Here is a 22,442-nt window from a genome sequence, read left to right as displayed (position 1 = left end):
TAATTATTTGGTAAAATCTGTTTGAGCTTTGTTTTTCAAACGTTTTAAAAACAATGTTATACTGGTTTACAAGTTTTAATTTCTAAATATTTCATTAGTTATTTAAGGGCATAGGGGGGGGGTAAACACCCTTTTTTGGTTTTTGATCTTATCTTATATAGTTTTTATTAAGCTACAAGATGCTTTTTACAGATTTTAAAAATTCAAAATAATTTTTGAGATATAGCCGGTCAAAGTCGGAGCCAACAATAGGTTCCTTATGGGAGGCGCAAACTAAAACGGCAAAAATAGACTATTTTACTAAAAATCTATCTTCTCCTACGTTTTTTGAGATAACTACCACTTTAAGGAAATATTCCTTGATATATTTAGAAAATTCTGTCAGAAGGAATTTTGAAAAAAATAAAAAATAAAAATTTTATATAAAAAATAAACAAAAAAAAACAGTTTTTTTTTGTTTTTTTGTTATAAAATTTTTATTTTTTAATTTTTTAAAATTCTGTTCCAACAGAATTTTCTAAATACTGCAAGGAACATTTCCTGAAAATTTGAGGTAGTTATCTCAAAAAACGTAAGAGGAGATAGATTTTTAGTGATTTCTAGTTATTTGCCGTTTTAGTTTGCGCCTCCCATAAGGATCCTATTGTTGCCTCCGACTTTGACCGGCTATATCTCAAAAATTATTTTGAATTTTTAAAATCTGTTAAAAGCATCTTGTAGCTTAGTAAAAACTATATAAAATAAGATCAAAAACCAAAAAAGGGTGTTTACCCCCTATGCCCTTAATACATTTTGACAAGTTTAAAAATTATCTTATATATACATATATGTATTTTACATTGAGCAACACATTTAGAATTGCTTAAATACTTTAAAAGTACATAAATTGTTTTACTTGTATCTGTAAAACTTTTTTTTTTGTAATTTATATCAAAGTTATTAACTTAAAAAACTACACTTTTTTATTGATTCATTCAGATAAAAAAAGTAATTTATATTTAATATCACATTAGATTAATATTTTCCTTTCACAACTAAACCAGCAACTTGCACACACAGGAGCAGAAATTGGAGACGGAGAACAGCAGATTACGTGCCGAACTGCAAGCATTGAACAAGCAGTGCGGAAGGTTAAGAACAGAGAGAGACGCGGCATTAAGTAGCAGTCAGGAAGCCACACAGCGCGCCACTGCTCTCGAGCAGGTTTGTTGCATTTATTTTATACCTTTGTAATGTTTATTGATAAGACCACCTAAAAATTTACTCTTGAATAAGTTAGTTGTAGTTTTCAGTAAGGGAGTTGTTGAAATTAATGATCTTTAAATGATAAAAAAGTAAATTTTGATTTGGTTTTTTTTTTGAGAAAAAATAATCTGGTACAGATTAGTTTGAAATAGTTACACTAAAAAGTAGAAAACAGCTTTTGAGAAGCAAAAGTGTTAATAAGTTAACTGAAAACATTTTTTATGTAGCCAGTGGGCCATAGTTTACAGACTTCTACTTTAAGCTCTTAACTTGGAGTGGCCAAAAGTTTTTTTGCAATGAGAATGCTACCGTAATCAGGATCTTCAAAATATTTTTAACTCGAATTTTAGTTAAACCTAAAAAATACATGAGAAAATTGCTATTATGTAATAAACACAAAAAATATCTGTGCCTGAAAATTCAGTCTAAAATTCCCTACTTGTTTAAAAAATGTAACATAGTCATCAAAACTTTCAAAAAACTGAGTACATGTAATTATACTAAAATCTCTACTAAATATTTTGTTAAAAGTTTTTTAACCTTGAAGTCTGAACAGCTGGATTTTATAGTTAAACCTACTAATTTTTCTTCAGGACAGAGAAAAAATTCAGCGCCAGTTTAAAATATTTCGTGAAAGTAAAGAAAGTGAACTGCAATCTCTGCTGCAGGTTTGTTTTATTTTATTTTTGTAGTTCTTCTAAAATATATATTTTTTAGTTTAATTAATAAAAAATAGAATTATTTAACCTAATTTTTTTTTAATTCATATGTTTAACAAATTTTAGTTCAAGATAAATATATTTCGTGAATCGATAGTTTTATAGCCGATTAACTTGTATAAAATACAACTCACATTTTAAAAATTGCTTAAATAAAGTTGATATATTATTCGAAATTTTTTTTTTAATTTTCTAAAAAATTGTCATCTATATTGTAACTCTAACAACAATTAATTTATTTTTATTATTAAAAATAATTTTGTTGTTGTGTACCATTTTTTTTAGAATTTTTTGTATATGTTCGATTATAGTACCTTTTGTAACATATATTTTTAATTTATGCAAATAATAAGTATTAATAATTTTCTACAAAACATAATGTAGTCATGGTTTTGTATTATTAACAAAAATATTAAAGTCGAAACGTCAACTTGAGAGCAATTTGCAAAGACTGGAAGCGCAGGGTGTTGCCATGATAGATGACCACAATTTCACCAATAACAATCAAGTTATCAATTGTAAGTTTGTTATATATGAAAATTTCAGTTTCACTAATCAAATTATTAATTGTTTGTTTATTAATAAAAAAAATTTTACAATCAACATTAGAATTATTAATTATTAGGTTGCCTAGATTTGTTATATTTTTTAAACATTATTTTTTCAGATCATAGCTGCATGTACAATATAAAATGAATGTTTAATTAAATGATTACTGCTACAATTATTAAATTATTTACCTTAAAAATGGTTGTTTGAGGGCTTTGGGGGGTCCAGCATTTTTTTCTTAACTAAAATTAATATTTGCTCATATTTCAAAGTGTAGAGTATATACTATATGATACTATTTTGTAGAAAAAAAAAATAATTAACTTTTGAGATTTAACAAGATATGTATGTTATCAAAAATTTTCAAAACCAACTTTTTTGGAGTTTTCTAAAATTTACTTAAAATATATTTCCATTTTCATTTTTAAAGTAATTCAATTTAAATTTTAGGGAACTTACTTGACAAACAAGATTTTATAATGCAGATTGAAGAAAAAATTCATAAGCAAAAATCAGTTATTTTCGTTTTTTTTTTGTAAAAAATGTTTACAAATGAGTTTTACAAAAGTTAAAAAACTTGTTTCGTAAAAGTTGTTTAGAATTTATTAAATATTTCTCTGAAAATATTTAAAAACAATTGCTCAAAAACTGAAGGAGGAAATAGATTTTTAGTGACATAGTCTATTTTTGCCCTTTTAGTTTGCGCCTCCCATGAAGAACCTATTGAATCCTCTAACTTTGATCGCTTATATCTCTTTTTTTTTCAATTTTATAAGTAGTAAAAAGTAACAAAATCTCATCTAGTTATGAAAAAAATAAGTCAAAATTAAAAAATATATCCCATGCCCTAAAGTTTTTTAAAAGGTCGATAGTCATAAATTGATAGTAATGCTTTACAAGGTAGTTTAATGTATATTAAGTTAAAATTAAAATGTTTTTTTCAAAACAGCTTCATTTTTAATACAATGGTTTTTTTGTAAACTGATATTCTTTCCATAAGTTTTAAAAAATGATCCATTTATTATTTTTTTTTTTCTATTAAATGTTTAAAAATTTTATTTTAAATGATATCAATTATTACAGTGGATTCAGCAAGCGAGTGGTGGGCATCAGCTGAAAGTGACGTCACAATACTTTTTAACAACGACAATTATGACGATCAGGTTTGTGAATTTTGGTGATAAAAAAATACCGTTTATAAATTTTTATATTTGATGAGTTTTGTACAATATTGTAAAATTTGACTTTTTTAGAAAAAGTTCTAACCTGTTCATCAATTGTAAATGAAATGTTAGTGATTAAGTATTTTCAAATTTAAACTAAAATCAATTCTTTCTTAGTTTCTAAAAATAAAATTAGTTTCTTTTACAAGGCTACAGGTTTTATAGCTGGTAAACTAATAAACATAATTACTTTTATATTTTAAACAGAAATCATCCGTTGCAAGTGTTGAAAATCTATCAAATGAAAACTGGAAAAGTTCAAACTCTAGTTTTCTGAACATATTACCAATTAACAGTGGTTTTGAAGAAACTAATCAAAACACATTTAGGTTGAATATTTTATTAATTTGTGTTTTACTTTACTCATAAAATTTTATTAATTACTATTAACATGATTGCATTTGGTTTTTAAATAATTTTTTTTAAATATCAATATGTACTGTTTTGTAATTGCTATATTAAGCAATTAGATTATTATCTTAATTGCACTTTTTATAACAAATGAAATTTGTGTGATCTGTAAAATGTTTTTAAGCAGTTTTTGCTTATAAATAATAAACTAAGTAAACTTTTGTTTTAATATTTTATATTTTTAAGTTTGAAGTGATAGTTTAACCAGGTTTTTTATTATTTTTTTGCAGAGTATATATTTCCACTGTAAATGATTGCATAGAAGATTTTAAAAGTTTTATACAAAGTTCAGTTTTACAAGAAATCAAAACTGTATGCTCTAATGAGGGATACCTGTTAGATATTGTTCACTTTACTGGTTTGTTTAAATTAATTATAGTGTGCGCTATTAGCATGACCATAAAAATCAATGACTGAAAATGATGCATTACTTAATCAGCATCTTAAAATTTTTAGCTTTGAATTTTTTTAAAAATTTAACAGTTCTGTTTTTATCACAAAAGTTATTTTAAGGAATTATTTTAAAATGATAAGTTTTAAAGAATAAAATATTTAATACTAGTATTAAATAGGCTGTACAATATTTCCATTGTGCGAGTAACAGGATAAAAACTTAAGTGCTGTTTATATTTTAAACATTCACAAACATATTTTCATCGTAAAAGTTTTATGTACTTGTAAATTTTTTACAATAGTATTTTTAGTTAAATAAATTTTGAAACTAAATAACTTTAATCAGACTCTGCTGACTACGAAATTGTTTGCAAAAATACAGAAGATCAATTAGTAGATATTGAAAAGGAAAAAGATATAAAATTTGCAATTTCAGTCTGTGATTTGTGTGTGTTTTATGTTGGATCTACATTAAACAAGTAATATTTATATATATTTTTATACCAGTTTGTATAGCTTATTTTAAGTTATAAAACATATATAAAAAAACAAAGATTTAGTTATCTACTATCATATTTTTGTGTATTTATGAAATATAATTTTTACCTTGAATATTTATTAAATATTAATGTTTTTACTATATCTTGTATAAGATGTTTAAAATAATTTTTTTGATTGTTGTATAGCGCTATCTAAATAATCCCTTAGTATAGTTATAAAAAAGCATAAATTTACTTAAGTTTAGAAAATTTAGTTTTGTTATTCAAAATAATTGATTTATTTGTTTTTTAATTTACTAATAGTAATGAAGTTGTAAATTTGTTAACGGTTTATACAAAAAAATTCAACTATTTTTCTAATTGTAAAATTTTTATAAGTTTCACAAACTTATTTTATAATAATTTTTATAATTTTTTATGTATTTATTTTCCTACAGCTTTACTCAAACTGAGTTTTCACAAGGTTTTACCAACAACAAGAACAAAGAGTCTGTACTTTTCTGCATAAAGCATCAAAGTACGGTGAGTTTTGTTTTTTTATTTTTTGTTAAGTAATGTAGTTTTAAAAATAGAATATCAAAATAAATTTATCAATATTTGAAGAACTCCTACCCGCACGATAAGTCCTGTGAAAGATTGAGATCTCAGATCAAAGAAGAGTGCTCCACAAAGAACCAGATATTTTACAATACCTCAGATGAATCCAATGATTTTTTACTGCAACAAGTTGTTAAAGCACTAAGACTTGTTAGTATTTGTTGTCGTAATATTTATCTTTTAATTTAATCTTTGTAATGTGTACTTAGTTTTTTTATCTTTATTGTATCAATTAATATCAATTTTGATAACTTTAAAAAAAAAATAATACAGTTTTACCTAATATAATGACTCTGTTTTAGTTATTTCAAACAGTTAAAGTTTCAAGGTTTTCTGTTTGAATTTGTTTTTGTCATAAGTAGCTGCAATGAATTTAAAAAATTGAAGTAAAGATATAGAAAGTTAGAAAACAACATACTATCATAACTTAATTTACGAACGTTTTTGTTTTCACACAGACATTCGGAATGAAGATATCAGTAGAAAACAAGCGGGCCATGTTGTATGAAGAAGCCAGCATAACCTGTTTGGACGAATCTTGCATAGACGATAACTTCATGTACCAACAGGAAAGTGTTTACAAGCACCGCAACATCATCGTCGGTTTTGAAAAGGTTTCGAGTTTAATGTTGAACAAACACATGATGTAATTATTATGTGCGGTTTCTATTTGTTTGCATAGTAACTTGTTTGATTTTTAAAGTTTATTAGACTTCATTTTTTTAATCAAGAAGTTGCGGCTTTTTTAGGCCTTTGAGATTTTTCATTAAAGTTGATACTTGTTTTTAAAATTTTATACCAACTATGAGTAGTTTGAAAATTTTTGGAGCCCAGGCTAGTTAAGGATGCTTTTGATCTAAATAAATAACTAGATGAAGTCAAATTTTCCTTATCTAGTTTTTTACGTAAACGTTTAAAGTTCTTTTTTGTTTACATTTATTCCAAGTCTTGTAGCTTGTTATAGAAATAAGCTTCTGCAGAACTAAGATATCAACTTTTTATATTAAAATTACCAACCTTATTTGAATCTACTTGTGTGTTATTTTAAAATTAACTTTTTCTAAACAAGTCAGTTTGTTTGTTCAATAAGGTTTCAAGTGCTTTCAAATTAAATACATGCCGTTTTTCACTACCAACAGAACTTTAGTAAGTATACATTGCACTTTTTTCTAGTATTTAAATGAGGGTTTCCCGTAGTGGGAATTTTTTGCTACCAGGGGTACTACTAACTTGTATAGGGGGTAAAAACTAAGTGGAAGATTAATTAGTAAAGGAAAACGGTATGAATGATTTTTTTATTTTCTGCCAATTAGGCCACAATAAAAATGAGTTTGGGAAAAAAAAAAATTTAAATATACAACCTTTACAAATTTTGTTCAATAAATAGACCAATGTACACAAATTGTCATTTTAACAGTACTTGTAGCAACGACATATAAACAAATACTTAAACTATAACAAAATTGTTATTTAAATAAATTGAACATACATGGTAAACATCTAAAACTTTTAAAATACACACCTTTACAACTTTGTTCACTACACAAACTAATACAAACAAATATTTTAACAATATTAAATCCAATATTATGATATATTATTAATATATTATTATGCGAATAAAATAAAATAAAAAAAAACCAATAAATACATTATTGTCATTTAAACAGTGTTACAGTCGGTTGGATGAGGTGATAACTTCTCCGGGTCCAGTGCCCCCGTTACTCGTAAGTGGGAGTGGTGGGTCCGGTAAAACAATGCTGCTTACCAGGTATGTGTAATAAAAATATTATTGATAATAAATAAAATGATATGAGAAGAATATTTTAGTAGCCTTGGTTTCGTTTAAGGTGATTTACTGCTCACAAGGTTTGTGAAGATTTATATATTTTCATTTGAATATCAAGATTTTGCTTTCAACTAAAGTTTTTTAACAATATCATTGAGATTTTTCAATCGACTCCGCGTCTTTTAATTAAAATAAGTTTTTTTTTAGTTTAATTTTTAAGATACTGTTGTATTTTTAATATTAAAATAATCTAAGTTTTGTATAATATGTTTTTTTTTATATGTCAGTTGTAATTGAAAGTTATCGTATATAAACATTTACAGTTGGGTGGAGCGACTGATGGCCAACAGACCGGAACTGATCGTGTTACGTCACTGCGTAACCGGAAGTAAATCTGCGGACGCCGAACCCGTCACAATACTCAGGTGTGACGTCATAAAAGTTACTTCATAGAACATTAAAAAAAGAATGTTTTCATATACAAAAATACTTAGGCATTAAATAAGTGGAATTCAACGTAGAATTTATTTATAAAAAACTTATCAATGTATTGAATGTAAAATGTGCGGTTCATTTGATGACCTTAAGCAACAAGGCAGTAAAAAATCCAAGTCTTTTTTAAACAAGACAAAAAAAAACATTTTTAATGATCTTAATATTTACAGAAACTTGTTATCACAATTATTACGTCACCTTCCGTGCGGGTGCGTGCCGCCGTTGCAGTCCTTCAGCAGTTATGACGTCACAAAGCTGAAGGAAACGCTTCCCAGCTGGTTGGAGCAGTTATCCGCCAGACTGGATAATCGAATCGTACTCGTAATAGACTCCCTGGATATTGTTAAGGTACTGACTAGTAGAAATAAGAAATAACGTACTTAGGTATTAAAAAATTTCTTAAAAGCAACGAATAAAAAATGTTTTAACATAAAACAACTAGAACTATCGAAGTTTATTGAAATTTTTAATTAACTAAGTAGAAAAGTAGTGATTAATTTCTTTAGAAAATCCTGGTTTATAACTTCGTAAACAATACGTTTTTTTTTCACTTTGGAATAAAAAACAAATATTTTATTAAAAACATATATTACTAATGTTCATCATAATCTTTCTTTTTTACTAGCAGCCATTATTAAAAAAATAAAATAACAATAAAATATCAGGACGCATCACTGTACTTCCAGTGGTTGTTGGACCCGCTGCACGTCCACGTACGCGTCATAATATCCGTCCAAGCTGACAACTGCGTGGAAATATGGCGGAACTGGCCCACCCTGCACCTCGAACCACTGTCTGTTGCCGGTGTCAAGCAACTGAGTGGTGACATACCCAGTAGCATGGTGAGTTAAATAAAAGGTGCATACAACCGTATTTTTAATTTTTTTTATATTGCAAGATAGTTAAAGTATAAATGAGTTGTATGTGGTACTTTAATGAAATGTTAATTTCTTAAACAAAGTTTATTTAGCCAAGCTAGGTCGTATTTTTGGTTCAATTAATTCTATATTAAACTTTGAACTAGTTAGCGATTGTTTTGTGAAGCTTTTGAGTGTTATATTATGTAAAGTGTCAAGTAATTGAGTGGTAACATACCCAGTAGTATGGTGAGTGTGCGTAAAAATAATGTAAGGCTTCTTGAGGTTAGATGAAGTTTTTTTTTTTAATAAAATGTTATTTTTATGTCATAATTTGTTTTAGACTTTTGTCTTTTTTCAAACTAAAGTATTCTTCTGTGTAAAATCTACTAAACTTTAAGTGTTTTAAAACTCAGTTATGTTGGATCAAATCTGAAATATTTTTATAAAGTTTCAAGTAGTTGTATAGTTAGAATTATCTATACATAATTTTAAAATTTATTAACAGGCAAGTGAACTAACTTCACATTGTAGAACATCATCAACTTTTCATCCATTGTATGTTTCACTGCTCTGCTCTATTGCCGAGAAGTTTGTTTATATTGCTTACCATAACAATTACTATACTAAAGTTTTCTTTCTTTTTAGTAGCTCTATAATAAAAAACAAACTGCTGAAAAACTTGTTAATGTTTTTTAAAGATACTGTTTTGTATTTGTTTATAATAAAGCTTTAAATAGATCTTATTGAATAGTTTCTGTCTTTTAAAGTCGTTAAAAAGTTTAAACATTTTTAAACTCATTAATAAAAACATACTAACATGTTTAATCCAGCTTTTTGTGTTGCTAATGTAAAATTATCTTACAAAGTTAAATCAATTTTTCTTGATAAAAATTTTTTTCATTTTATCTTAAAGTACTTTTTAATATGTTTAAAGATTTACAAGTTAAATAATTTATTGACCAGCACACACGAAGATAAAATAAATTTATGGAGTTCAGCAATTAAAACAAGGGATTTGGTTGAACTTTACAAATTATTATTGAAATATGTAGAAGGCTGTTGTGATAGCAGAAAAACAAAGACCCAACTCAAAATTATTATACAAGTAGTTTTTGTTTTTACAGTTTTAATTGTCATTTATATTTTTCATATATTTTTTTTTGTTACGTATTCTGCTAGTTATTTTTTCTTTTAGTTTTTACAGTTTCAGTGTTAATGATATAAGTTTTCTCTTAAAACTTTATACTTATTTTAATTTAATGGATTTTACTCATAGTTTTTCTAATGTTTATAACGAAAAAAAAAAACGTTTTTGTAATTTTTGAAAAACTGGTATCAGTTATTTAGAGTTAATTTAATTTTTAAATAAGCTTCATAGATGAAACTTTTTTTTTAAAGATGATAGTAGTAAAATAACTTCCCAACCATTAAATTGAATAGCTCTGTATAATTAAATAAGATAAATAATTACTATTTAGTTTAAAGTTTTGTTGTTAAAGATCCTCAATAGATTAATTTTTATTAAATCTTATTAAAACAGTTAGTTGTTTGTTCGAGGGACGGGCTTACCGGCGACGAATTACTAAATCTAACTGTTTGTACTTGGTCTGATTTCTACTTGCACATGAGAAAGCTTGTACAATTCAAAATACTGAAGTTGCAAAGTGGGCTGTACAAGTGTCACAATTCCGAAGTGAGTAAAACATTTACTAATTTTGTGTTGGTAGTTAAGCGAATCAATGTTTTGTTTATACAATTAGTATGAAAGTAAATGTATAAGTGTTCTTGTTAACATGTATATGACTTTTAATGTGTTAAATTAAGTTTGAAACCACTAACTAAGATATTAGTTTTCAACTTAATTAGTGTTAACAATTTTCCTGTTCGTAAATAAGCACAAGATAAAAACAATAATAAAAGTACAAGTTAAATATTTGATTTATAACCTGGTTTCAGCGGGTAAAATTCTGACCTTGTAAATTTTTAATAAGTAGTAAAATGCACTGAGCAATGATGTTTATGTAATTAAAATAATAGATTTTGTAATGTCAAAGTTTTTCCCACTAAAACCTGGAAATAAATAGAAATTGCACAATATCATTATTTAGGTAAGCTGTTTACTATACAGTAAATTGAGATTTTTTTTTTACTTAAGACAAATAACTGTATGTGTATAAGACTCCAAAATTATTAATATTTTTTTTGAAGTGTATTCTTAAACGAAGGACTTGGGCATTAAAACCTAAGCCACTTAAACTGAAAGACACTAACATAAAAAGAAAAAAAAAACAAATTACAGTGTTAAAACAAACATAAAACTCATACAAGGCACAAACTGAAAAAACTAAAACTTTTACAACCAAAATATTCAACGATTCCAAAGTCACCAACCTCCAATTATACATTCCAAAACAACAAATCTTTAAAACAAGCATCTCTTGTCAAAATTCTTCAGAACCCGGCTCGAAGTTCTAGGAACCATCTTGAAGACCACTTTTCATCAAACAAGAACTTTCAAAACGGCATTTATTTTTAACTTTAGACAGAAATCTTTATCTTGCAGAACATTGGTCTCAACAACTATTCGCCATTCATCATTTTTTCAAAGTTTTACCACGGCAGATTCAGTCAAAAATCACTTCAAACATTAGCAGCAACAGTTCACAAATCTAGCTTACAAATCAACTGAGCATCCAATAGTTTTAGAATAAAGCCCCAAGCACATTAACAATAGACCGGCCAAAAATCAAAATTAAAAAGTACTTAAGATCTATAAAGGGAAGGTGTTGCTTACAAATCAAACTACCAATAAACTCCATACCACACACCAAATCAATTCTTAAAGAGATGAACAAAACTAATTATAATTTTTACTGGTAAATATTTTATTTAAATCAAATTTTTAAAGTCTAATCTAAAACAACTTTAATATGAAACTACTTTAAAAACAAGTTACCAGCAAAAATATTAAGTTTATTTACTTTAACCTTACTTAGTTAATACTTACCTATTCGGATGCTTTTTTGATACTAGTAATAATCATTCTTATCTAGTTCTTTTTTTTGTTTTTGCAAGAGTTATCATGCCTAATTGTTCCTTTAAACAAGACACAGATAGTTGTTTGAAAATTTTTATATTTTTACGTGTAAAGCAAACCAAACACTAAGTCTAAACTCGTAGATACTGACGATTTTGTACAATTATTACGTCACAAACAAGTCAACCGAGAAGAAGCTGATGGTTTCCATGGCAAGCTATTATAAGGGAGTTCCCCAGCAACCCAGGAGGTCCCATATGTTGCCATGGTTACTGCACAAGCTGGACGACAGAGATGCTCTTTATGACGTCATATACGATCCGAAACTGCTGCATATCATGTGCAACAGGTACGATTTACTTTGATTGAATTTGATAGAAGATAGGTACATTTCAAGTTTGATTTAATAAATGAATTTAAAAGCTAGTGGTAAACTAATAATCAAATAAATCAAAGTTGTTTAGTTTCTTAAAGTCACAATATATTATAAGTATAAATAAATTATCTTGCATAATATTTTTGTTTTTAACTCTTTAAAGTGTTTTTATAGTTAGAACTACAAGTCTTTTACTTAAATTTAAGTTTTTTCACAAGTATCAATTTCACTTTCGAAACACTAAAATAAACCATATATCCGTCAGAGGGCGCCTGCACGAGCTGGTGCTGTACCTGAACTACCTGAACGAGGAGAAACTGTCGACGTGGAAGGTTTATTACGACCTGATTTGCGACCTTCAGGTCGACATGAGGGTTGTTGCCGATCTGTTCACCTCCCTCGCCAGGTTCTGCTGTGAACTGGGATTATATGAAGAAGTTTGTGGTTTGATATTAATATTGGGAGTAATGAATAATAAATATACAAAACGACTGTATAAAAAAAAATTACTAAAAAATTAAATGCTTTATTTAAGTGTATGAGTTTTTAAACTGAGTGCATTTTTAAAGTTCACTGTAAAAATACATTTGTTTAAGCTTGAAATTTAACTTCAAGCTTAAATTTAAGTATAACTTTAATTGGTTTATAAAGTTAAAGAAACAATGGTTTGATTCACAAAGAATTATAAAAAGTTGTAAATATAATAACACTATAATACCTTCTGTACATTGCAGGCAGTCCAGTCACTGCAGAAGTCGTTGGAGATCCGAGAGATCCACTTGGACCCCGATCATCCGTCGGTAGCCGACTCGTTACACTACCTCGCTCAAACGTATGCTCAGTGGGGAAAAACTAACACCGCTGAACCTCTATTCCGGTTGGTATTGTTGGTAAAAACAGTCATAAGTAAATCAAATGTTAATTTTAATTTAAGTATATATAAATTGTAATCAAGCAGTCCTAAATAAACTAGATATCAGCTTGTGTTGTTGCTAATGCCTCTTAATTTAAATTTGTATAAAATAGTAATCAATTAGTTTTTAAAGAAAATAGTTGCTCTAATTTTAAAGTTTTTTCTTATTAAATTTTATTACTTAATCTAAGTATCAAGTAGAAATTATAGATTGATTTACTATCTTAAAATATTAATTAGTAGAAAATATAAACTTAACTGTAGATGTTTTGGTTATATATATTTTTTATTATTTACAGCAACGCATTGGAGTTAGTTGAAACGACGGTGGGCAGAAAACACATGAGATGCGCCCAAGAGCTTGCCTCGATTATCCGGCTGTACGCTAAATCGGACAACAAGAACATCGATGCAGTGAGAAGCAGAATGGTGAAAATTATACAGAAAAACAACAACATCACTCCGGTTTGTATTTTTTTCGCAAGTTAAAGAAACTTTCATTTTATTTTAAAAAATAATATGTAAAACACACGCTGTTTTGTATATGTGTTATTGAATATTTATTTTTCGATAATTTTGGAGTCAGCTTTATTTATAGTATCTGACCAAATTTCTATTAAACTAAACTTTAGATAATTTAATTTTTCTTTTATAGTTTGATAAGTAAAAGTATAATTTTTATACATAAACAGCGTCAATTTGAGCTTATTAGGAAACGATCATTGACATTAGAAGAACTAACAGTCGGTGAAGACAGTTTGGAAGTTGCTAAAAATCTCAACAACCTTGCGTTACTCAATTATACGCAGAAAAACTACAAGTGAGTCTTTAAATAACTAAAAAACCTTCAAGTTATTATCTTTTTCAAAGAAGAACTTTTTTACTTGAAAAAGTTTGATGTCATAAAAGAATGTGTAAATTACTGCAGGTGACTAATCAGTACTTTATTAAACATAAACTACTTTATTTAAATTAGAAATTTATCAGACTCTGTGTAGAATCATGTTGCATAAAAATTTAATAAAAACAACTTCAATATTTTTAATCAATCTCACAGAAACGCAGGCTCGTTCTTCCTTCGGTCACTCGAGATGCGGGAGAAGTTGCTGGGTGATAATGACGTCACAATAGCGCAAAACTACTACAATCTGGCGTTGGTGGACGCCAAAACGAACAACCTGGATTCAGCTTGTCAGTACATGCAGAAGTCCCTTGTTATCAGGTTTTGGTTTTAATTTTGGTTAAAGTAAATTTTTCTTTCTGTTTTACAGAAATACCCTTAGGAAGTAATACAACCGAAAGTAGTGTTTACTAACAAGAATTAAGTTTTACTTTTGTATACTTGCAGAAGTCACTAGATATTAGGTTTCGATTGTTATGTGAATTATAAAATTTAATTAACTTTTGGTAAGTAATTTTTTTTTGGGTCACGTTTTCAAAGTCACAATTGTTTGGTATAAATACGATTAACTTGTAAACAATACTTAAACAATACTAAGTTTTATTAAATTGATAATTGTTGCTTCTGTTGTTTAGCTTTTGTTGCTCTTAGAATGTATTATATAGTTTTAGAAGTTTTTTATTTTATTTATTGAATGTTTTAAGTTTCTAATATATATAAAATTATTAAGATAATTTATATATGATACTAGTAGAAACAATCAATTGTACTGGTACCTTATATACACCAAAAACTTCTAAAAGATTTTTTTCTTAATTTAATTTAAAATTTTAAGAAGAGTTAAACAGTTTATGTTAATATAGTTTTATGTCTATTTTTTTTGCAAATAAAATTATGCCTTTATTTTTTTGTATGCATTAACTTTTACATATTAGCTTTTGAATAGCTATAAAGTTGCTTTTGAAAATTATAAATCAATGTTTCTTTATTTTGGTAAAATCAATACTGTCTAGTATTTACTTGACAACTTTTATCATAATCAGAAAACAAAAAGATGACAATGACGTAATAGTCTCAACAATGAAGGGACTGGCGTTTCTCCACAAAAAACTCAACAAAAAATCTGAAGCATTGGATGTTTACAGGGAAATAGTTGAAATTCAGAAGGAAATTTCTGGTGAAAACAGCCCTTTGTATGCTGACACACTAGTTAGTAATAAATTATTTTGATATTTAAAAACCAAGGTTGGAATATTTTGCTAAACTTGTTATTATTTTTAAAATAAGTAATTGTAATTAACTGTTAAAATATTTATCAATAGATTTCTAGTTTTTTCACTAAAAGTCTCGAAATCTTAACTTAAGATCAAGTATTAAATTTAAAAAAAATCAAAACTTTTTAAATAGCAGCTATTTTAAACATTTACTTTTTATTCTGTAAAAATTCTTGAAACCATAAATTTTAATTCAAAGGTAAATAATTTAAATTTCAATATTGATTAATGTTGAAAATAATATTGTTTTTATCTATTAGTAGCCTGCAAACATAACAGTTATTAAAATAAAACTCACTTTTTAATCAAAACTTGTCTTATATTCCAGTTGAACTTGGCTGTGTGCGAATGCGAGTGCGGGAACTTGGACAAGTCGCTCCCAATTTACCAGCAGTGTTTGGAGATATACAAGCGAGTGTACGGGGAAGACAGCCAGCAAGCCAACAGGGCTCTCAGAAACATCGCCCTACTGTTGTGAGTTGATAACTATGCAAAATAAATACCTGAAAATGATAACTTGGCAAAAAATAATGATAAAATGAACATTCAAGTTATTCCGCCTATCATAAGTAAAAGGAAGTTTTGTTTGCAATCCACAAATTTGTTTAAGCTCCAAAAAAGTTTTACCTGCAAGTCTAACATAGTTTTATCAACGGAAAAGTTCATTATTAAAAAGTTTGTACTATAATGAATGTAGGAATAAGTCTTTAAAATAAAACAGCACTGCAAATTGCAAATATCGCCCTACTATTGTGAGTTGTGTATTTGTTGCTGCAGAAAAAAAAAAGATTGTAATGAAAAATTAAATCAAAGTAAAATGTATAAAATGCTGATATTATGATGGTTAAAAAGTTTGCAACCTATCATAAGTACGAAAAAAAGTTGGAATTACGTTTTTTTTAGTCTTATAAAAAATTAAATCAGACCAACACAATGATTTATTTTTAGTAAATACTTATGTTTGGTCTTGGAGTACTTTGTTCTTAATAAGTTATTATGTAGCTGTCTATAAATGTTTTAGATATTTCTTTATAAAATTTAAAACAGTAATAAACTGTTTTAAGCATTTGCCCAGTGTATAACTTTTTATGCATCATAGTTGTATATTTGAGAATTTTTTCAATTATAAATACTAAAACTTTTATGATAATTTTTTTATCGCAGTAAATTTAAGTTTCTTAACAAGCTACCCTAATTCGCAGATTAATTTCAAAAATGCAATGTTTTACTTTGGAAAACAAAATATATTTTCTGATATCAGATAGGTGAACACAATAAAGCAGTAATAGTTTTGTAATGTTAATTTGTCTAGTTTCAGTAACTTAAAGTTCTATGATTAATTATTCAGTTCTGAATTTTTTAATTTATATTTAACTTTAAAATATAATTAAACTTTCAGGTATCAGAAAGGTGAACACAACAAAGCAGCTTTGGCCTACAAAAGAAGCCAGCATGAAAGTAAAATCACTTCCTGAAATTTGTTTGTATGTATAACCAAATTTTTATCAAATAATCATGAGTATTCTAACACCCACTTTAAAACAACATAAACAAATGTCAATGAAAGCACATTTGATGTAGACAATTTATATTTTTATGTCTATATTTAAAAAATCACTACTTCTTATTTGTTATATTTTTAATTTAATTACTGTTTTGTGTTTATTTAGTTTTTTCAATATTAGTGACACAAAAAACTCAAGTTAAGTGGCTACCTTAATAATTTTATTTCTATCTCTGATTTTTAATATTTATTTGATTGCAGATTTTTGTCTGTCTTAAAAAATCATAATTATTTTGCAGTTTTTTTTTATATGATACTTTTATGCATCATTTCAAACAATTTTATATTTTGATCAAGTTTTTAATAGTGTCTTATCTAATTGGTGCTTTACATTTAAGTCATTATTGCTTATTTTTAAAACGTACTTTTAACATAACTGCCAAATAAACTATTAAATCAAATTTTATATTTAATAAGCGAAACATTTAATTAAAAGTTGTGTTTATTCAATTATAGAAGTTAAAATACGATTTAATCTTCTATCATATTATAAAAAATACATTTATAAATTGAATAGCCTTGTAAAACTCATAAGTTGTAAAAAAGTTGATTATTTTTTTAAATTTTTCAGATTATTTATTAAAAAATATAATAATTCAATTTAAATATTAGTTACTAAGTAGTTATCGAGCTTTAATTCTTAAAATATAACACGTTATTATTTAATTAATTTATTCTCACATAATGCTTAAAAATACATTGATAAAAGTAATTTTCTAACATCAGTTTTAAATAACATTTGTCTAATTAGAGTGAGGTTTTATGTATAACAAATGTAGCAATAAATGTAAAACTACAAACCAGTAATTCTATCTTTCAAGTTTTATATATTGCCTAACTTTTCTGAAGTTAAAAAAAAGGTTTGAATAATCATACCTCGTACTAAAAGTGCTTTTGTTGACAACCACACTAGATTATAAATTTCTGTAGTCTTAATTTTTTTTTGTTAGTTATCAAAATAGTTATTTGAGCAGGTCTTATATTTTAAAATCTTACTTTTAGTATATTATTCCAAGTAATAAGTATGAGATATATATAATCAGTTATATATTAAAAATTATAAACCACAGTAAAGTTTTAAGGTTAACAATGCACATTAACATTTATATATGGTAAATATATATACAACTAGTAAAAATTCTTAATGTGTGGGTAACACCCGATTTAGTTAATTGTATATTTAAAATTGGATATATTCTTAAAGCACATGGATAAAAGTATCCAACATATTGAATTTACTTCGAGACCACTAGTAGAAATAGTCAAAGAACATTTAAAAGGAAAAACAGCTGTATCTGACCATATTAGTAATTATAAAATGAAAAAATAACTGTTAACATTTTTTGTATTTTAAAATAATTTAGGAATAAATTTGAGATTATGATCCGTGAAGCTATTTTAATTAAACGTTATAACCCAATTTTAAACAAACAATTAAATGAATCGGGTATTACCCACTTATTAAGATTTTAATTAGTTTTATATTCTTTTACCATGTATAAATGTTTATATGCATTGTTAACCTTGTAATATTAATAAAGTTTAAACAAGCAAAACTGTTTACTTATACTTTTGATGTATCATACTTGAAAGTAGCTGGAAATAGCACAAAAATTTCCAATTTCTAAACTGTTTGATAATGTTGTCAAAAGACTTTTTCATTTGCAAAATTAATATGCAATCTCGTAAATAGAGTGTTTTAAGTTTAGTAGTTCCAAAACCATAAACTAAAAAGGTCCAATTAGAACTTAAAGTTAGATTTTGTTTAGTAAAACTAATAAAACTTTGTTTAACCTTACCTCAGAGAAGACATACAATAATTAAAATTAAGAATAAGTTTAAAAAAATATAAAAAGTATTATCCACTATTTTGAAATTGCACTTTTTCCCATCTACCTGATGAAATTGGCCATAGTGGGGCAATATCGCCCCACTTTGATGAGCTTTTTTCAAAGTATGTTGTTAAAAATAGTTTTGCTTTGTTTAAATGAACTATAATAACGTTAAGGTTTTTAGTAAAAATACTTTTGTTCATAATAAAGTGTTAAAATCTATTCAAAAATTAACGCATTACTTTTTTTAAATTCATAAACTGAGTCTGAAGTATTGCTTGTTTATTGAAGGATAAAAAAAGCGCTCAAAAAGATTGGTCTAAGGACCTGATGTTAAAAGAAACCTTTCGGTTATCGAGTCGTACACCACATTGTGCGTTGAGTTTAAGTAGTAAGTTGCTTTTAACTTTAATCTTTGAAAATATAGATGTTTACAGTTTCAAATATAAAATCTGTATAAGGTTTTCAACCTTTGAAGTGTATGTTTTACTTTAACATTTTGTGCGTAATTTAAATGCCACTTTTATGTAAATTGCGTATTATATTTATTCAAAGTTTTTTGAATATCAAGTAGAATCACACAGATGTTTAGATTTTTAGAATTTTATCCTTTTAACAAACTAAACTAAACCGCTTTAATTGACTTAATTACCGATTAAGAATACAAACTCTTTAAATGTTTTTCAAGATCTTGAACAAAAAGTATTAGCAACTTTACGTATTTTTTTTTATTTTTTAAATTAAGTATACCTTTTAATTAACAGTTCAAGTATTTTTTACAAGGTATTCTTAAATAAATAATTTTTTACCATGAAACTAAAGTACTTAAACAAGACTTACAGATCGACTTTATTGATTAAATTTGAATTTAATTTAAAAATTCAAATTTAAAACTTTCTTAAGAATAAAACAGTAGCTTACTCTTTGACTGCTTTTGAAATTACATATCATAAATACTTTTGTTTTATTTTTTTCAACAACAACTAGTAAAAAATGCTGATAATTTTATAAACATTCATCTTAAAAAAAAGGATTGACTAATTCGATCATCAGACCACAAACTTTCGGTAGACTGAGACCGATTTCGTCCTGATCATGACTCATCAGTTAGTCACAACCGAAAAACATGCAGTCTTCAATCTACAAACGGTTTGTACATGCTAGCAAAAGAAAGTTCAGGCTTCTGCTCTACAGACTTTCGCCGATGTTTTTGTTCATTCATCTTTTAGAAAGCAATAGATTAAGTTGCTTTAGAATTTTCTTTGATTCTTCATAATGATGCACCGTTCAGAGTAAATAAACAACTTTCTATTTCATTTAAAATAATTCAATAGTATTTCAGAAATTTATCTTATTTGCAATTTTTTTTGTTAAGTTTTTAAATTGTGTTTTTACGTTTTAGGAGTATTTAAGAATCAAGTGACTTTTGAAGTTACACTATTTTAATTTACTGTTTTTGTATCAAAATGTACAAAATATAAGTTGATTTGAAACCAGTATAATATTTAAGAAAGCTTTAAAGTAAAAATTTTAAATAAAGAAACGTTCAGCACATTTAAAGTTTTTTTTAGAGAAACTTAATTTAATTCTAAGGAGTAAACAATTAAAAACACGAGTAAGCTAAGTTCAAATTAAACGTACAATTTTCCTACAGAACTTTAGAAAATACAAATTAATCACGTAAAGTTTATAAAACATAGTATGTACTAGTTGAAAGAATATTATTAAAACAATTTGCAAACTTAATCTAAAGTTCCTAATCTTAAAAAACTTTTTAGTACTATATTTTCTCTTTCTTATATCAAACTATATTTTTTAAGATATTTAATCGGTACATTAATTTCGTAATTGATTTGAACGCTTTATTACGAGTTACTACGCTTAAAAGAATATCTACTATTTACAGTTTATTTTGGCATCAAAAGTTTTGCTTTGATGTTTTCAGTAAAGCTTTACAACTAGATAAACAAAAATAAACAATATATTTCAAATTAAAGCTTAGAGATTCAAAGTAAAAACTTAAAGTAGTTTGAATCTTGTATAACTTAAAAGAAAAATAATAGAAATTTAAAATAACTTTACAACCTTATTATCCAGTTTTGGCTGTTTAAAATTGGTAGAACTCTTTATATTGTCTGGCAATCATTATAAGATATGCGTTTACGCATTGATAACAATTGTTTTACAGCAGATAAACTTTTTTTTAACTATTAAAAGCATACTTAAAATTAAAATAAAAGAAACAAAATAAAACAAACTCTACAGCTTTGTATGAGAGTTCTAAAAAATAGTTTTTCTCAATGTTTTATTTTTGTGATGAAAAAGTCATCTTGACAGAAAAATCGTTTCGTATAGACATTTTCACATGTCAAATGTAATGTTCAAAACTATTTTTAGAATAAATTTAGCCTGAGAAGTTTTTTAAAATTAGCAAACGAGAAAGCTAAACAACAAAATACCTTAAAAATAAATTGTGTAGAAGGTTTTATATGTCTTGAGGCCATTTTTCATCTAAAAGTTATGTTTGTGAATTATTCAAAGTATGTAAAAATCCTGTTAATTAGCTGCAGTTAAATTTTTATTAGATTTTTTTGATAAAGAAACCTTCGTTCAAACTAAATTTAGCTTTGCAACTCGCCTAAGGGCTTTTGTTTGTATTTAAAAGATATGTATGTGCTACTTACGTCATAAAAAGTTAACCTTCATCATAACTTTAGTTTTTATTTTATTTTATTCTATTAAATATGTACAACTGCTTGTTAGTAAGTTTGGTTAAGGTTCGTTTGATTTGAAATTTGTTTTAGGTTAGTAACAATTTCAAGCACGAATATTTTGAGTAAAATAATTTATTAAGCAATAAAAATTGTATCTATCTTCTCTATTTATTCAGCAATATCTGGATAATTTTTTTTAAATTTCAATAAAATTATAAAACGAAGCGAGCAGACGAGAACGCAACATTTTTTGTTATCAAACAAAAGCTTTTTAGACCAGGTTTTAAGCCAGTTAGAAGTTTATAAGCCACTTGAGAACAAAACAACAACTCGAAAGTTGAAATCAACGCGAGTGTCCTTTTCAAACTTTCCAACCCCATAACAATTGTAATTTGACCCCAAACAACTTTTGTTTGAATCCGATTTCAAATTCAAAAATAACAACGACCAGCTGTAATCATTGGAGCGTAACTGAAATGAGAGAATGGCGTAAAAAGATGTCTCTCGTATTTCGTTGCATTTCGTGCCCGTTTCAAAGGAGCATGTATTAGTAAGTAGCCTTCAGGGAAAGCAGATTATTTTTAGGTTTTTTATTTTGAAAATATGAAGATTTACGACAAAAGTAAAGACGAAGAGCCAAGAGAGTGCTCAATGACTAGAGGTATGTTTATGCAGTTTTTATAGTTTAAGATTTGCTTTGTGCGAATAAGTATTTTATTTTTAGTGTGTATAGTTTGATTTTTTAATATTTTTATGTCCCCTTAATGTTTTAAAAAATATTGAAAGACAGCTAGAATTTTAAGATAAATAAAGATAAAGGTGTTTTCAATATTTTTTTCGTTTGAAGTTTTTTAATTCACTCCAAGAGCTAAAATTTGTAAAAAAAAAACTATAAATTGCACGCACTAAACCGCCACAGATCTTTACCTCACGATTGAAGAATGTCATATTTCAAGTAATAACAATGGTAACAATTTCTTTTTAAAATATTTATAGGAAAGTTTTTATGAGGTTATACTTGAATTAATAACATAGAAGAAAGCATGTTTT

General features: G+C 26.4%; 1 protein-coding gene across 1 annotated transcript; it reads left to right on the top strand.

Moving 5' to 3' along the window:
* Positions 1-1,059: 1,059 nt before the first annotated feature.
* On the top strand, positions 1,060-16,757 carry LOC145848846 (nephrocystin-3-like; the record flags this gene model as incomplete). Its single annotated transcript, XM_082954071.1, has 23 exons — positions 1,060-1,203; positions 1,839-1,913; positions 2,383-2,482; positions 4,887-5,019; positions 5,478-5,571; positions 5,665-5,787; positions 6,096-6,251; positions 7,308-7,408; positions 7,750-7,851; positions 8,092-8,269; positions 8,587-8,763; positions 9,287-9,369; positions 9,745-9,886; positions 10,322-10,474; positions 11,962-12,167; positions 12,460-12,631; positions 12,929-13,071; positions 13,407-13,572; positions 13,800-13,927; positions 14,165-14,329; positions 15,052-15,217; positions 15,611-15,756; positions 16,682-16,757. Coding segments are annotated over 23 exons (3,129 nt in total), but the record flags the coding sequence as incomplete, so codon positions are not given.
* Positions 16,758-22,442: the final 5,685 nt, after the last annotated feature.

This window comes from Thalia democratica, unplaced genomic scaffold (assembly GCF_965202585.1).
Source record: "Thalia democratica unplaced genomic scaffold, ktThaDemo2.hap1.1 HAP1_SCAFFOLD_1766, whole genome shotgun sequence".
Taxonomy (NCBI): Eukaryota; Metazoa; Chordata; class Thaliacea; order Salpida; family Salpidae; genus Thalia; species Thalia democratica.
The sequence above is the reverse complement of the archived record's forward strand: the minus strand, read 5'-3'. Positions and strand labels throughout refer to the sequence as shown.